The sequence below is a fragment of the Mytilus galloprovincialis genome, chromosome 2 (assembly GCF_965363235.1).
Source record: "Mytilus galloprovincialis chromosome 2, xbMytGall1.hap1.1, whole genome shotgun sequence".
NCBI classification, from domain to species: domain Eukaryota; kingdom Metazoa; phylum Mollusca; class Bivalvia; order Mytilida; family Mytilidae; genus Mytilus; species Mytilus galloprovincialis.
The window spans coordinates 81,140,876-81,160,060 of record NC_134839.1 but is presented as its reverse complement, the minus strand read 5'-3'; the positions used below and the strand labels follow the sequence as shown (position 1 = coordinate 81,160,060).

Here is a 19,185-nt window from a genome sequence, read left to right as displayed (position 1 = left end):
GTGATGAGTATAACAAACATTCATAGGGGAAGTGGAGCCAACAGAAGATAGCAGGCAAGCAAAGACCCACATGATGATTATACACTACATGCATAGGAACAGCGGGGCTAACAGATGATAGAAGGCAAAAACAGACCCAAATAATGTTTATAAAATACATGCATAGGGACAGCGGGGCTAACAGATGAAAGTAGGCAAGAACAGACCCAAGTGATGATTATAACCAACATTCATAGACATCGGAGCTAACAGTTGATAGCAGACAATAACAGTCCTAAGTGATGATTATATCCAACATTCATATGGCCAGTAGAGCTAACAGATAATAGCAGGCAAGAACAGACCCAAATAATGATCATAACCAACTTTCATAGGGCCAGCGGAGCTAACAAATTAAAACAGGCAAGAACAGACACAAGTGATGATTTCAACCAACATTTATAGGACCAGCGGGGCTAACAGATGATAGCAAGTAAGAGAAGACCCAAGTGATGATTATAACCCACATTCATAGGGCCAGCGGAGCTAACAAATTAAAACAGGCCAGAAAATACAAAAGTGATGATTGTAACCAACAGGCATAGGGTCAGTGGAGCTAACAGATGATAGCAGAAAGGAACAGACCCAAGTGATGATTATAACAAACATTAATAGGGCCAACTGAGCTAAAAAATTAAAACAGGCCAGACAAGACAAAAGTGATGATTATAATCAACAGGCATAGGGCCAGTTGAGCAAACAGATGATATCAGACAGGAACAGACCACAGTGATGATTATAACAAACATAAATAGGACCAGCGGAGCTAACAAACGATACATATGGATTGATTTAGAACTCCAGGTGACATCCATTTAGCCAGTTATTTTTTTGGTGGAAGAAGTCAGAGAACTGCGAGACAACCATCAGCATTCACTTGGAAAACTAGCAACCCAAGTATATCTAGTTCAAGTCTAATGCACCTAGAAATGTACCTAAACAGGACAAATTATTCTGAAGATGATCAGTCTTATCCCAGGCATAGATAACCTTAGCCGTATTTGGCACATTTTTCGGGAATTTTGGTCATCAATTCTCTTCAACTTTGTACTTGTTTGGCTTTCTAACTATTTTGATCTGAGTGTCACTGATGAGTCTTGCGTAGATGAAACACTTGCCTGGCATATTAAATTATAAACCTTTGATAACATTTGATAACTATTCGCTTGCCCCCTTCATGACACTGAAAGAAGAGACTTGTTAAAATATTGAAAATATTTTTAATCATTGTAAATAACATTTAACACAAACACATATAAACTTTGACATGACAGCAACATAACAATAAAACAAGACAAGACAGATGATGTGAACTAATAGGCTTTTACATACAAGTACGATTGTGTGTTACTAAAGGGAAACAAGCAGGAGGTAGCATGCCATTTGTTGGCTCTTTAATTTGGGGAAAAGCTAGTTTTACTTCAGCAACGTATTACAAGTCTTATTTTTAATTTCAGTTTTACAAATATTTAATAACTAGTATCTATGTTCAAATATGGTACATGTTCTTGCTGAGTTTTAATAAAATTTGAAAAATAAAATAATTCAAAAACTTGAACTTTTTATGTTCTGAGATAATAAAAAAAATGTGGAATAATTTATTTGTATATGTTATTCGAATTCTTTGAGACATATTACATTTACTGTTTAGTATATTTTTAACAGTCTGAAAATCATTTTGTGATATTATTTCCATAAAAAGAAAAGAATTCACACATAGAACAGAGAAGAGAAAATAAGGAAAATATTTATCAGAAGAGTAAAAACTAACAATATAAGAAAGACATTTTTTTAATTTGAATAATGGGGTTATTTATAAATATAAAAGGAAATGGGGTATATTTTAATTGGATACACACCAAATGACATCTTGGTATCAATAGAATGAATCAAATGATCGACTAAGTAACCAAATATAAAATTCACCATGGAATTTATAGACACAAATAAATCAAAGTATGAAGATATATAAAAATTGCAAAATAATTGCCAAAAAAAATCATATCAAAGAATTCATATATAATTCACTTTGTAATGAATAGTAATTAAATCTCAGAAATCTTTTTAGTTTAAGGATATATTTCACACAGAGATTTGTAGCTGAAGTGGAGCTGTGTCAAGTTAACAAATGGAAGAACATTGTTCAAATTAAAATATAAAAAAAAATACCTCTCTGATGTCTTCATTGTGAACACATAATTTTATGAAAAGTTATAAATATATATAATTAGAGATGTTTTAAACTTATTCTTCATTACAGGAAATTGGAATATTCTAATCATTTATTAATTTACTGTAGATGACATAGCCTGTCAAACAGTGATGGCCAATTAACAGAACTGATTCTTTAAATGGATTTAATTATGTCTCATTTAATGCAGCCAATACTGATAGTCCGACAGAAATATAAAAATAGTTCTGTGATACAAAATTAAATACATAATTTGTATTTAAATGGAGAAATATACCTAGATGTTTCTGAATCTTGTTCAACATTTACATAAGTAAACCTCTTAGAATTTAAAAAAATAACCACTACAAAACATATAATAAATATATTGTACCTTTTAATTATAACAAACCTTTAACATTTGGCACAATAATGAATTTAACAATAAAATTGACAATTGAACAAATTAACATAAGGAAAAAGATTTCCCATGATCTTCTACAAAGGTGCCACATTTTACCATATTTATGTTCATTATAAAATGATAATTGCATAAGGATGATAAAGCTGTTAGGATTCAGATATGTTTATTTCTGCATTTAGATGTTACAAATTATAATAATTGAATGAAAAATAAAATGATGATAATGTTGATTAGTAAACATTTATAGTGCTGAAAGGATAATCTATGTAGGACTTCCTTTTTTTTCTATATATGCCCTTGTTATGGTTAAGTGGCGGTAACTTACAGCTCTTCAAGAAGTATGGGAGTGTAAACAGAAAATGATATTTTGCCAAAAAGTACTTTAAGTTGTGACATAGGCTGCCATTTATATCTTTACTACAATGTGGCTTAAATATAAATTAACAACCATTTCGTTCCTTCATCCAGATACTTTCATTTTATTAGGATATACATGATGACTAGACAAGGAAAAGTATTTGAGACTGTTTATAGATCAAGTAAAGTCAACTTATAGTTACAGTGCATTCTTTCTTTTTCATTACAAATAAGCAACTCTGAAACACGATCTTAAGGGCATACGATACAGTTTTGAACCTGTATTTACAAGTTGATGAAAATTGGCATATAGGCTATTTTTTATCTGATTAAATCAAATATGTAATAAAAAATATACCTTCATGTGCTACTTTTTGAGTAAAATGAGGTCGAAATTTTGTATATTTGCTCAAAATTCAGATTTGTGTCCGTATTTTCTTTTTCGAAAGAAAGACATAACTTTTTTGTTTTAAAAGATAAACACAAATTGTTTTTTGTTAAATAATCGGTAATTTCTGTATTTTATAAGTATCATTAAAAATTATGCAATTTTTATTCCGAAATAACTCTATATTTATCAAATGTTCATGAATAGAGGAAAAAACGTCATTTTTTGCTGCATGTTTATCAAAATTTTAAAAAATGCGCTATTTACAGTTTTATAAAATTTGGGTCACATAATCTCCTTGCAAAATGAAACAAATTGCTCTTTTAAAAAATAGGGGTCCATGCACTCGTTTTCAAATTAAAACAGTTTGAATGATAAAAATCAGTCGAAAAATGCATCTTTTCCCGATATGTCATAGTTTGACGTCGCGAAAATAACATTTTACGTTAGCAACGTCATTACCTTCCCTGTAACTGTATCGTATGCCCTTAAAAGGTCATATATAAGTCTTCTAATGATATAGATGATAACAAAAATTTCAAGGGATTAATATGAAATTAAATTTGAAAATATCATGCACAAAAAAAATGAAGAATGGGTACACATCAGCTTGCCTCTCGAAGTTGACACAAATATAAACTAAAGTATGCTGTCTCTATTCAGAGTTTTATATCACTGTGGTGTCAGCCTCCTGTATAAGTGTAAACTTTATTTAAGGGGGCTCGCGGGTCTAAATCAATTTTTTTTATTTAATATAGGATTTTTCTATAAATTAACTTTATCTTAAACCTTATAGAAAAATGAAATAAAAAAATGGGGTCACCGATCATTTACGCTCACAATCTGCCTTCGAAAGAAGCTTACATTTTTGTAATGGTACTTTTTTTCTGTTAAACTAATAGGAGAAATTGAGGTAATGCCAAAATAAAAAAAAGAACTAAATTACAGAAATAGCTCAAATTTTACAATTATTTAGTTTATGTACAGCTTATTTGAAAACAATAATAAAAAATATAGGTCACTGATGAGTTATAAAAAATATATTTTGATTTAATGCCAAAAAATGGCATTTTTTTCACCAAAGGGAGATAATTTTGAGCTTTTTCAATGATAATGATATTTTAAAAGTCACCTGGGGCTAAACAGAATCGATTTTTTGGTTGATTTTTGTACTGTATAATAAAGTAATAACTAATAATGTAATAGAAAAAAAATTGTAATGAAAAAAACAAATGCTTAATTTTTCGCTGAAATTTTTATACCCGGGAGCCTCCTTAAAGACAAAAATTCTGGTGAGTTTTATTGAAACAATGAATAGTATTGCACAAACTTAAGTCTGCTGACATTCCAAACAGAAATGATGAATTTCATGTGTGGTGGTCAAATTCCTTGCCCTTATAACATGATTGAATTTTCTCTAAAAAGATATATATATTTATTTGACATAGAAAAAATTATTCAGCCAATTAATTACCAAGAAGGCTGTCATTTTAAAATTTGATAGAATATTTTGTTACACAACAAAAAGTACTTTTCCTGTATTTTCAATATCTAAATTTAGTTTTTTGTTTATCAAGACAGATGAAATATTTTCAAGTTTATTTTTGGAAAATAATCACTCAAACTTGGATTTCTGACAGAATATTTTTAGTCTTGCTTCCCATACTGTAATATTTTCAACATAAATTTAAATAACTAATTTAATATTAATATGAATTATCATTTGACAACTTGATAAAACATATTTAAAATCAGCAATGTTTATACTACAAAGTATGAACATTTAAGATAGAATGAAAATAATGGATGAAACATGATTTCCCCTGTCATCCTTTATTTCATACATTTCTTCTTTATATGATATCAAATTATTTCTTTTTAATTAAATTTTTGTTGAATTTTCTTTACAAGTAAGAGTTTGTATATTCATGTTTCATATGATAATTTACATAATAGAAAGATTCTGATTGGTGGAAAATATGTGTTTATTCAATGTGGTTTATACTCAATGTGTTATAAAAAAGTAATTATAATAAGATATGTTTTAGGCAGGTTTTCATGTTAATTTGTATTTTCATCTGTCTCCTGGTTCTGAAATGAAATGGTATGTAAACTTGATGAAATTTCATCTAGTAAACTTGATTCTGCATTGGTTGAATCTTTTGTACTGTTTGTGGAGGGATTTTCCAAAGTACTTTCAATTTCTCTACAAACATCTTGTTTATTTACAGAAAAAGAATTGGCACTTAAATCTGAATGGTCTTCAGATAAATTTCCATTGCACTGAGTTTCTTCCTCATTTGAACACACTTCTGAATCCTGAGTTACTAAAACTATTGGAGAACTTGAATTCTGAAGACTTGTCTCCCTTGTTAAGCACTCTTTAAAACCAGAAGTTAAAGACTGTCCATTTGTTAGTTCTGATTCAGCACCAAGATGATGAGTATTTAAAGATAAATCACAGGCTTTGTTCTTCCCCTCTATAATGTCTGATAAGGTTTTATTTAAACTCTCAGGATTTTCTAACTCTTCAAAATCTTCTTCTGACTCGCTATCACTCACTTCTAGACCGTTGTAAGAAGTGGACTTTGGTGAATTCTGGAAAAACTTCAATTGTAGAACCTGTTAAAATAAAAGTAATCAGTTAAACTATTATATAGAATAATCCAGTTTCATCAGAAAATATACAACACACTTCATAGTTGAATATAGGAAATAGAAAAATGCAATTTTTTAATAATACATACATGTACAATAAAAGAAAGGAGTATACCAAAATAATCTTTAACATTATTTCAATCTGAACTAATATATTTGCTAAACATTATGCAGTGCTCAATAAAATAACTTCATGCTAATTTAAATTATAATAAACATTCTTGGATCAATAAAAGACTTCTACAAATAATAGGTCATTTCCTTCGATGCAAATCTAATACACCAACCAGAAACTTGGGGATGATTGAAACAATTAGTTAATGTATAAAAATACAGTTTCTGGTTGCAACAAGTAAGACCGTGACAAATTTCATGAATAATATCTTTATGAAGTTTATGTGAACTGCATAACAAGTTCCTCCCTTAAAATTTATCATTGGTGTTTTGCTAATAAAGCAAGCATGATGAATTAAAAACTTTGTTTCATCATAACACTGAGAAAACTATGTTAATCAGGAAACTCAAATCAAAATTATAGAGTAACAAATATTTGTGTTAAATTTGTATAATTATTAATCATATTAAATACTACTTTATTATAATGAAATATAAATAATTAAAATGATATACAGTAAACTCTTTATATAAATAGTCTGAATATATTAAGGTGATATCATTATAACTTGTACATGATATATTTCTGTTGTATACTAAGAAACATTAGAGAATTTTGAAAGAAATAACATTTCTATTTGAAAAACTTACAAAGATTATCAAACTGCATCATAACATTAAGTAGAAATAAGGATGAGTGAATAGAAGCAGGAAAATGAAGGATAACTATCTTTTTTCAATGAAAATGAGTGCTTCTCGTCTAAATTAAAAGCAGTGGTGGCAAACATAAAACAAACCATGCAAAGCTGATTCAATCAAAAACACTGAAAAACACATAGGATAAAGGCAAAACAAAAACATGGTCTAATTCAAGAACAAAATTCAATCATGCCTCTAATTTTCTTTAAAATACTAAATTACAGAAAACTTCACAGACATCTTCCCGATTTTACACTATGTAAAGTAAAGAAAACTTCTTATTTCATCTTGAATTTCTAAGAACTGATAACACCCTAAAATAGGTAAAATTGATTAAAACTGTAGTTAGATAAAGCAACAATGGTTTGAAGAGACAACAAAAATAAAATGTTAAGTACACTATGTAGTACTGCTTTGTTAATGCTGATCTATTCACTTTAATTTGTATTCAATAATTCAAGGAAATATTCACTGAAAACTAAAAATGTGTATTCAAGTATTTCCATGTGTATGATATTTTAATAAAACTTGACTTAAAAACTATTTTTATGTGTCTTTTTATTCAATCAACATCTTTATCTGCATACTAGTATATTGTGGATTCGTTTATTTTCGTGGGTATCAATTTTCGTGGATTGCTGAAAACTTGCATATTTGTGGATATTTGATTTCATGGTTTTGCCAATCTTTGCATACAAAACCTATTGGAAATATTTTATTCGTTGAAGATTTGAATTTGTGGTTCACCTGTACCCATGAAACCCACGAAAATTGGAATCCAAGGAATAATAATGAATCCACAGTAAACTATCAAACAGATTTTTTTCTTAAAATGAAAACAATGTAATTAATTTGACACAATGTACATTATTTGACACATTGTAAATTATTTGACACATTGTAAATTATTTGACACAATGTAAATTATTTGTTACATTGTAAATTATTTTACACATTGTACGTTTTTTGGCACAATGTAATTATTTGCTGCAATGTAAAATTATTTGCTTCATTAACAAAACAGTACTGGCAGTATTAAGGTGAGAAATAGACACCCACACGCTAGGGTCAGTGTGCACTAGTACCACATGCAGCACACACCTCATCCTGAAGGTCAAATATACGATTTTCAAGATCCTGATGTCCACTTTTATTCTCCAACTGGTCAGCTGTCCATATCTCCTCTTTCTACAGACCGAAAGAAAAGAGGGAAAGTATTTAATAGAAAAATATGTGGAGGCAAACGGACCTTTGACTTATATATATAAAAAAAGATGAACGATGTACATAGGATAAAGATTAAAGTCCTTGATAAAACAAGAATACTTATATCTTTTAATCACAATATTTTCATGTAGGAATAAAAGAGATGTGGACATTATATCAATGGGACAGTAACTTTGACAAAAACAACCAAAGACATCTAGAGGGCATTATACAGTCCCCAACAATAGACTTTTGCCTTTTCAGAACGTCAACCTCTAAAACATACCAATGATATATGTGTACACTACACTTCATAAACTATACTACCAGTAACATGAAATAACTACTAAAAGTGTTGTATTTTAACTGACTTTTAAGTTCGACTATAAATAAAGGAAGTATTCAAATTCTGCTATTTGCTAATAAGATTTTGCTTTAAGGTGGGTATTTAACCTGTGTTTCTACATCATCTATTGTTTGTTTTGGTTTATAATAGAATGAGTATCTTACTTGAATTTCTAATTCAGCTATTCGTTGTTTTAGTTCTGCTATCACATGAGTATTTTCTGCCTCTTTAATCTTCAGCATCATCGTTTCTTCTCTCCTCTATAAAAGAAAAAAGACAAATTTTATTCTGATTATCTCCCTTGGACCCTTAGATAAGAAAAACAACCTATTTTTGAACATGATAGTTTGTAACAATCCTGTACAAAATTAAAATGCAATTCATGTAGTGAGTCTCAAAGCATTTTGCAAAAACATGTTGACATTATTCTATCTCCAATATTTTATTGAATAAATTTACTTTCTTTCCTCGTTTCACCTTATTTATGTTCTTATTCATCAACCAAATATCAAATGAAACCAGCAAAAGGCATATGAAATTGATGAGATAGCCTTAACTTTAACTTGCTGTTTCTACTAAGAAATATTAATGCATATATCCATGTAGCAATTAAAACATGTTATATTACATATTTAAAGAATTGTGATCCATAAAACTTATCTTGATATTTTGAACAACTGTTTATGAATCAAATATTTTAAACCTCCTCAAAAACTGTTCTGTAATTACAACCATATATACAGTAACAGTGTATTTTGAAGTGCAGGAAATAAGAAATTCCAATCTTCCCATCTCAAACAAATAGTGCAGGAAATCAGAAATTCCAATTTTCCCATACTAAGACAAAAATTGCAGGAAATCAGAAATACTAATTTTCCCATACAGAGAAAAAAAGTGCAGGAAATCAGAAATACCCATTTTCCCAAACTTAAGACAAAAAGTGCAGGAAATCAGAAAATTCAATTTTCCCATACGGAGACAAAAAGTGTAGGAAATCAGAAAATCCAATTCTCCCATACGGAGACAAAAAAATCTAAGTCAAATTCATTAAAGACAAAGTGTTCCTTTCATTAAAGTCAGCTGTGCAATACAAGTATGATTGGTGTATAACTCATGAAAAAGAGTCATGTAACACTGAAAATATGTCTGTGTTCCTCTAATCCATATTTACCTCTACGCTATACCCCTAAAATTTAACTAGACTTTATAAAATTAAACATCAAAATATCTTTGACTTAAAAATTTGATGAATAAAATATATGTTTTGTCAAGACAGGTAGTGAAGGCACAAAACAGTGGCCAATATTGAAGTTTGCGTCTAAACTGTTAGAATCTATCTAATTTTCCTTGCTATATAAACATTCATGAAAATTATGAAAAATACTGTTAGATAAATTCATTGTAATAAAATTGTTTTTATTTCATCTAAGTTACAAAAAATCTTTCTTCTTATAAAGGCCTTAAAGCCTATTAATCAACAAGCTCATATCTTGTTTTGTTTTTCTAGAAACCAAATAAAAGGTTTTCAATTGTTGTAGGTGGAATTTCCCAGTCTATTTTTAACCCCCTCAAATCAAGTGATTCTATTGGACAAACCTGAGATTGCATATCATCAATCTTTCTGATATGTTCCTTTATATGACCATCTAATTTCTTCTCTCTCTCCAGACCTTCTTCATATTTTGCCTTCAAAAGTTTATTTTCCTCGTCCATTCTACGAATTTGGTTTGTACATATATGATTCTGTGTCTCTAGCTCCATGTACTTTTGTTTTGTGTCTTTTAAATCAGACATACAATTAGCCTCCCGAACTTTAATTGTCATTACATCTTCTTGTAGCTGTTTTACTTCCTTGTTGTGATTTTTGTCTTTTGGAGAAGATGTGGGTGAGTCTGCTGTCGACTTATGTTTAAAACTCTGAAATAAAATGCACTTGATATTAAATATGACATCAATATTATACCTTATTAGTTTCAGACATGCTATTTTAATATGTTAAATACCAGTAATTAGACAGCTGCCTAAACTAAGCAATCAGTTAGTTAAAAATCTACTTTTTTTAAGATGATTTAACGACAGATGTTAATTGTACTTAAAAAATATGATATATGATAATCTGCCACACAATGTACTAACATCTGGTACTACAGAATTTAAAGGTCAATCAAAGGTGTCTCAAAAGTATTTTTTAGAGGTATGGTAACTCCAATCTCCCCCATTTCAAATATCAATTTGTCACATAGGTTTTCCATATAAAGAAGTTTAAAGTCTTTTATTTATTACATATTTGAAAACTGTGATACAATTCTTAAAACCAATATTGATCAATTAACAATTTATTTTAATATTGAAAATGCTAAACAAAGTATCTGTAACTTATCCATTGTCCTGAAAATGCATGAAATATTTGCCACTTGACATTTGACATTAAGGAAACCAACAACCAATCAAGCAATTTACCTTATCCAATGAATGTACAGTACTATCTGTAGAACTAACCTCCCACATACTCTCCAGTTCATGTACAGTCTGTCTCATTTCTTTAAGTCCAAGATTGGCCTCAGCCTCTCTTAGCTTGACTGCTATCAACTCCTCTTGTAAGTTCTGTATGTCATTACTAGGGGCTCTCTGTAACTGGACATTTGTCTGAAATGAAAAAAAGATGACGATGTATAAAAGAAATTAATTATTATTTGTGGAAAGATATTGTTATATTTTTTATAAAGGGTTAACAATTTTTTTATCTTATAGATCATTTCTATGTATGATGCATTGTTGTTGGTTTTTTGTTGTACTTCAGTTTTCTGTTGTTTACCTCTTATAGTTGATGTGTTTCACTCGGTTTTGGTTTATAACCAGGATTTGTTTTCTCTCAATCGATTTATGACTTTTGAACAGCGGTATACTACTGTTGCATTTATTTTGTTGAATATGAAAAAAAATACCATTTATTTATAAATAATTTTCTAAATGTTGTTGTGTATTTTGTGTACTCACATCTTCAAGCTCCTTGATCTTTGACCTCAGTTCTTTTACAAGAGAATCTGTATCTGCATCTTTAAGTCGTATCACTATTAATTCTTCTTGTAGATTTTGTATCACAGTTTGTGCTTCATCATCATCTAATGCTGAGGCTGAATTTATACTAGATGTCTGAAATCAACAATAGATTCACTTAAAATGTGTACTAGATGTCTAAAATTAACAATCACTTGACTAATAATAGAATCATAGGCTGAATTTATACTAGATGTCTGAAAATAACCATAGCTTGACTTATAATAGAATCATAAAGACTTTCTTGTTATTATATCAAGTAATTAATTGCATGAAGATACAACAAAATTGCATTTAAGGGGGCCACATGTAGAGCAGGACTTGCTTACCCTTCTAGAGCACCTGCTATCAACCTCCAGTTTTTGGTAAGGTTCGTGTTGCTCAGTCTTTAATTTTCTATGTTGTGTCTTGTGGACTATAATTTGTCTGTTTGTCTCAGTTTTCATTTTTAGCCATGGCCTTGTCAGTTTATTTTAGATCTATGAGTTTGACTTTCGCTATGGTATCATTCTCCCCTCTTTTGAATAATCTTTTAATTATTAAGTACAAAAAAAAGTACTTTTAATATAATATATAATATAATGCAGTTTACAGTCAATAAGTATTTGACTCTATTTCCATAATAAACTACATGATATACTTAAAAAATGCAAGGAATGAAATACATACTGCGCATAGGTGGGGTATAAAAATTATATTTACACAAAATTTTAGACTAACCCTTTGTTTTATATCTCCTATAAGACTATTTGCTACAGATAGTTTCTTCTGTGACTCAGCTAACTCCTTTTTGATTGTAGAGAGGACATTTTTGAGAGCATATGTTTCCTCTGCCTCTTGAGCTCTTGTCAATTGATACTGTATCAATCTGTCTGCTAAAGATGCTGATTCCTGGAAATAAAATGTCAACAAAGATTATTTTAAAGTGTGTGAACTTCGTCAATTCTTTTACAGCCGAAATACCATCAATTAACTTACAATCATTTCCCTGTACTCTTATTTTTTTTAAAAACTTTTTTACCTATTATGTCAGTTTGAAATGTTCACAAATTGTTGTCAATATAAAGGAACTTATTGCAACTGTCATACAAGTGAGAGGTTTAGCTAGCTATAAAACCAGGTTTAATCAACTATTTTCTATATGCGAAAATGCCTGTACCAAGTCAGGAATATGACAGTTGTTATCCATTTGTTTGATGTGTTTGAGCTTTTGATTTTGCCATTTGATTATGGAACTTCTGTTTTGATTCTCTAGGAGTTCAGTATTTTTGTGATTTTACTAATTTTCCAAATGAAAAATAGGATAGAAACAGTGAAAACCAACTTAATTTTAGAAAATCTATATTTTTGAATAAGAAAGTTTTAAATCTTCAAATACATTCTGTTTGTGATGACTGACCTTTTCTAGATTATCTATCCTCTGTCGGAGTAATCTGTTTTCTGTCCTTAATCTCTACAAATAAAAAAAAAATTATTCATTAATCTTTCATGTCAAAGAATATGAAAACACTTACCGTAGCTTATAAAGGTGATATTATGTATAAAACTAGCAAGTTTGGAAATTGTCCTCAAAATCTTTCATTTGGGCTAAAAAGAGTTTTTTGATATTAGCATTTATAATAAGTTTATATTCACAGTTTACAAGAAGATGGAAATGTTTCTCATAGTTTATCTGCTATGAATTTTCTATATCTCCATCTTTGTTCTAAATCATCTTGCCCTGTTTCACATGTTACTACTGTATGAAATATACTCCAAAAGTATAGCAGATGATATTTAGAGTTGGGTAGCAGTATTATTTGGTCAGTATTACTCATTAAAATGTTATTGGTTTTTGCTTGAACCTTTGTTTTTGGTTGACTATCATACCAGTATTTTAAAGATTCTTAACATTTTTATTGGTAGTTCTTCTATGCATCTTCTAGTTCCCAATAGTTGAGACTCAAATTTGGAGGCTTGAGTTCCCATAAACAAGTTTAAGTAGTTGTGCTGACATATGTTTCTGTGTTTATCATGAAACTCATTTGTGATTATATTTGTAGTGTTATATGAATGTTTGGTTACTTTTTGAGTTGATGGAAGATCTTTGCTGATTTCTGTTTAAATTTAGTTTATTCACCATGATTAAAGGCTGAAGGGCATTGTCTATTACCAAGACCATATATTCACATGTATGAATTTTATATATTTATTTCTGTGTGTGTAATAGGGTCTCATTGATGCATACCCCAAATTTCCTTTTATTCATATGTAAAAAAAAAGCTGCACAAGAAGGCATGATATGCCCTTATTTCGCAAATTGATTTTTTTGTAAAAATAAAATAGGATATGTAGAAGGTATTTTATCAAAGGCAAATAATATGGTTCGATAGAAAAACATGCATGATACCCTTAGGCGTAACATTGAGGATGATTTTAAGTCTGAAGTCAAAAGCATGGGGAAATGAATTGCATCACATAATCATAGTTCCTTATTTATTAGTTGTAATATAAAAGAAGAAGTGCAGATCAGCCCAAGTTTAAAGATACTAGAGGGACATTCAAACTCTTGTATTGAAAATAAACTGACAACACCGTGATTAAAAAAGCAAAAGACAAACAGACAAACACTAAACACAACACAGAAAATCAAAGTCTCAGCAACACAAACCCCACCAAAAACTGGGGGTGAGGGACAGAATTATTTATAAGAAGAATAAAACAAAAAAAAAAAAGCTGCACAAGAAGGCATGATATGCCCTTATTTCGCAAATTGATTTTTTTTGTAAAAATAAAATAGGATATGTAGAAGGTATTTTATCAAAGGCAAATAATATGGTTCGATAGAAAAACATGCATGATACCCTTAGGCGTAACATTGAGGATGATTTTAAGTCTGAAGTCAAAAGCATGGGGAAATGAATTGCACAAGAAGGCATGATATGCCCTTATTTCGCAAATTGATTTTTTTTGTAAAAATAAAATAGGATAGAAAAACATGCATGATACCCTTATATTTACACATGGCTCATCAATCTATGACTGATGGCACACTAGAATCATGGGCAACAGAAGCTGAAATAACTGCAGTAAGTGAAATGTATGAATATACAATATTTGTAAAAACTAAAGTAGATGGAGCAGTTACATGGATAAAATATTCACCAATGAATGGTGCACATGATAAAGAAAGATGGATAGCCATTGAGCATTTACATAATCATTTTAATTTATTAAAATTTAAGCAGAAAAAGTGTGTATGTAAGCAGATTCATCTTACAACAAGTAACATTCAAGAACAAAAGAACATGGTTGGAAACAGAAAGGTACAAAATGATGAGATAGATTGGTTTGATCAAACTAACATGAAAGATAATAGTAATAAAGACATAGAACCAGTTATGTACAGACCGGAGAAAGAAAAGAAAAGTGTTCAAGAAAACGGTCACAAATACAAGTTGCCCAGTCATTAATCTGTCCAGTAAAAATCTAAATACAGAACACATGTCCTTGTTATCAAAAGGATTGTCTTTCATTCCTGCTCAAAAGAAGGTAAACATTGGTAAAGTTTTAGCAGATTTAACAGAATGGGAAAGAAGAATGAGACTAAAAGAATATTTTTACAACATCAAGGAACATGAAGAAGTTAAAGAGAAATCAGAATGCAGCAAAACACGTAGAAAAAATAAAGATTTTACACCAAAACCAGGAAAAAACATCTGGTTAGATACTTACATAGAGGTAGTTAAAGGAGATGTCATGAATGGTCTGAAACAGCGCAAATCAATAAATCTTACAACGAAAGAAGAAAACGCTCTTAAAGATATTTTACAAGATGATGATATAGTTATACGGCCGGCAGATAAAGGATCAGGAATAGTAGTTATCAACAAAGAAGAATATTTTAAGAAACTAGAAGAGGAAATAACAAACAATAATACTTATTCTGAGACAGAGCAAAACACGACACATCAAATTACAAAAAAGGTAAAATCATTAGTAAATAGAATGAAAAAAGAGGGATCAATTTCTGGGGAAATGAAAACTTATTTGATACCAAAACATCCACATCCAGCAAAATTAAAAGGCAACCCAAAAATCCACAAACAGAACAAACCATACAGAACAATAGTTAATGGGATAGGTACTGCCACTGAAAAAATTGCAGAAATAGCAGAAAAGGAACTAGATAACTATGTTATCAACTCACCAAGTTATATTAGAGATACTACCGATTTTTTAAATAAACTTTCAAAAGTAAAACAGCCAATACCAAAAAACAGCATATTGTTTTGTTTCGATGTTGTAAAATTATACCCATCTATTCCTAGAGAAGAAGGAATAAAAGCATGTAAAATAGCTCTTGACACCAGAAGAAATAAAGAAATACCAACCAATGATATCCTAGAAATGATAAAATTAGTTTTAGAGGGGAATAACTTCAAATTGATTGACAGAGATTTTCTGCAAAATGAAGGGGTGGCTATAGGGTCAAAACTAGGAAAAAATTTTGCTTGTACTTATATGCGACAATGGGACAAAGCACTGGAAAAATTCAAAGAGAAACCATTATTTTATAAACGCTTCATTGATGATGGTTTTGGAATTTGGACTCATGGCGAACAAAAACTCAAAGAATTTATGGACTTTGCAAACTCAATAAATGACAAAATAAAGGTGGAACTTAGGTACAACAGCAATCAGATTGAATTCTTAGATACACTTGTGAAAATAAAAAATAGCAAATTAACAACAGACCTTTATACAAAGCCAACTGATAAACATATATATGTTCACAGCAAATCATGCCATCCAAAAAATGTAAAAAAGGCAATTCCTTATGGTTTAGCATTACGATTAAGAAGAATTTGTGAAAATGAAGATGACTATCAAAAACATAGACAAGAACTAAAATTACAACTGCGAAAAAGAGGCTATAATGGAAAATTTATTGAAAACCAATTAAAAAGAGCAGACGACTTAAATAGAAAAGAGTTATTACAGAGAAAAAATAAAATTAAAAAAACATCAGAACGCATACCTCTTGTTGTAACCTTTACTGATTTACTACCTGATATTCATGACATTGTGAAAAAAAGAATTAATATTTTACATAACTGTAACTTGATGAAAGAAATATTTCCAGAACCACCACTAGTAGCTTATCGAAGAGATAGAAACTTAGCAGACATAATTGTACATGGAAAACTAAATAAGATCACCAAAAAATGTACTAACTACAACAGCAACAAAACATGTAAAGAAGAATGTGAAGTTTGCGATATTGAAAGACATGAAGAAAAAATTATACTCGGAGATAAAACATTCAACCTCAAAAAGAACATTCATGGATGTCAACTGGTGAACCTTATTTATGGACTTCACTGTGAAAAATGTAACCACTATGTCTATGTTGGAGAAACAGAAAGATCACTCAACGAAAGAATAAAAGAGCATCTAGCAGATATCAGACATGATAGAGATACAGCTGTGGCAGAACATTTTAACCAAGAGGATCATCATAAAGAGGACATCACAGTTCAGGTTCTGCAACAGATTTACGATAAATCCGCAAATTACAGGAGATATATTGAGGCACAATGGATGCAAAAATTAAATACAATTAGACCATTTGGAATTAACGTTAAAAAGGAATGACTTTAATTGATCAAAACTTATATAATTTAACTTTCATTCATACAAAAGTATTGTGACGTCATGTTATTATGACGTTAGAGTATTATGACGTCATGATGTTTCCAAGGACATTTGTTTATAACATCTTTTCAATGTTTGAAAAAAGAAATGTCAGCCATGTAGTTTAACCCTCTTGCTGCCGAGTTTTTTTCTTGCTTTGTCGCGCCAAAAGCATCTTGACGTTTCTTATCTGTGACGTTGCAAAACTTGTGCCTATCTGTAGAACTGCGCTTTCCCGCCGTCCATAATTTTTCCCGCGTCAATGTAGCCGTAATTATGAAAACGATGTATAAGTTATTTTACGGAAGTTAAATATGCTCTAAGATTGTCATAAACGATGTTTTTAATACAAGATTATTTACAAATACAACTTTTAACCTTGGAATATATATTTTTTTATCTTTCTTGTCTTAAAATAAAGTGAAAATAATATACCAATTGCTATACTATCTTTAAGGGCGACTTTGTTTTATCTTTGTATAGTGAAATGCATAAATGATTCTTAACCATGCACCTATAAAATAGTAAAATATTTATTCTCGTTTTATTTTATTAGGTAATTGGTATAAACACTGTAAAAAAATCTCTCAAATCATTATATAAACGGCAAAACAACGGCACTCAATGAAAATGAAAATAAAAACAAAGCGTGTATAAATTCATTAAAATAAATAAAATCTCCGAGCAGCTGTTCTTTGATTCTATGAACTACTTCTTGTTGTAAAGTATCAAACGTGTCAGATTAAAATTATCATGATTTCAATCCTTGTTTCGGTAGGCGAGAAACTATTTTTTATATAAAAATCATTATCCATATTCATTTTGCTTATTTTTTAATCGTGTTTATTATAATTTTGTTGACCACTTATTGCTCAAAATTTTAGAGAATACAAATTAAAAAAAAACATAGTAAAAACGAGGAATGAAATTCTCTAAAATGAATTTCTATTGTCTACAAGTGAACCTGAATCAATAATAAATCATTTGCATTTACTATGATAAAGTACACACTGTAATTGACATACACGAAATATTTTTAAATCTGTTAACTGATAAATTATTCTCTTCTCAACGTTCAGTGGCAAATATTTCATGCAATATAAAGGACGTCTGAAATTCAATATACAATAAATCTATTGCTCAATGAGTCCTACAAAGTAAAAGATCTGCGGTGAATGCCAGAAAAAAAGAGGTTGCCACTGGGAAAGGATATCTATGATATGAGGGGCTGATATGTATGATAGGAATAGAAATCATTGTGTCTACTACTAATTTAACATCCCCATTTCGATTGAAAATAGAAACAGGTTTAAAATGTATTGAAATATCGTATGGCAATACAAGTACAACGGTTAACATATGTGTACTTTTACAAAAAAAAAAATCCTAGCTGAGATTTCAATCGTGGTATATTTGAGCCCTAAATGAATTATCCAGTTCTTTTAAATAAAGCGTGTATGGTGTATTGTGAATGAATAATAATATTAAACGTAATCAAGTATAACAGTTACCTTTTTTATGATTATTTATCAGGGATAAGATTTTTGATTTATATGAGACATTCTGATTGATAGATGTACAAAAAAAAAAACGTAAAACAAATTTCTCGAAAGAATGCAACATTTTACATGAAAATGACGAACTAGATAATTAGTAAACACGTTAAATAAGTTTGTATTATAGTACTAACAAGCTTATGATCCTGTATCATTTCTTGACATCCGTTTAAAGTATATTTTTAAAGCATTTTATTCAGTTTGCTTCATTCCCGCCAAAATCGCCCTTTTGACGCCGTATTTTGACGTTGTCAGTGCCCCTGAGTATTGTGACGTTACAATGGACCTTTGACGTGCTACACAATCAACAAGATTTGTGTGTAGAAGCCATAAATGTCCCTTTGGCAGCAAGAGGGTTAAGGAATAATAAATAACTGAAGAAGGCCAATGGCCGAAACGTCTGAACAATTGGTTTATTTATACAATTATAAAAGGTATGTTCCCTATTGGAATTTTGAAAACAAGGAAGAATAAAACATTTATGTGATGTGTTGT

The 19,185-nt window shown here is 29.8% G+C and overlaps 1 protein-coding gene across 8 annotated transcripts in view; it reads right to left on the bottom strand.

Annotated features, from left to right (window-relative positions):
• Positions 1-1,236: 1,236 nt before the first annotated feature.
• LOC143064566 (ecotropic viral integration site 5 ortholog-like) overlaps positions 1,237-19,185 on the bottom strand; it is a 62,300-nt gene continuing 44,351 nt past the window's right edge. For 6 of the 8 annotated variants that reach the window (XM_076237473.1, XM_076237472.1, XM_076237477.1 and 3 more), the window contains 8 exons: positions 12,858-12,911; positions 12,179-12,349; positions 11,399-11,554; positions 10,901-11,047; positions 9,998-10,318; positions 8,566-8,661; positions 7,951-8,037; positions 1,237-6,000 (listed from right to left, as the gene is read on the bottom strand). In XM_076237473.1, coding sequence (XP_076093588.1) covers positions 5,440-6,000; positions 7,951-8,037; positions 8,566-8,661; positions 9,998-10,318; positions 10,901-11,047; positions 11,399-11,554; positions 12,179-12,349; positions 12,858-12,911 — 1,593 coding nt within the window. In that variant the 3' untranslated portion in view covers positions 1,237-5,439. Of the gene's footprint in view, positions 6,001-7,908; positions 8,038-8,565; positions 8,662-9,997; positions 10,319-10,900; positions 11,048-11,398; positions 11,555-12,178; positions 12,350-12,857; positions 12,912-19,185 lie in introns of all 8 variants that reach the window. The other 2 variants (XM_076237480.1, XM_076237479.1) reach the window with 2 other exon arrangements.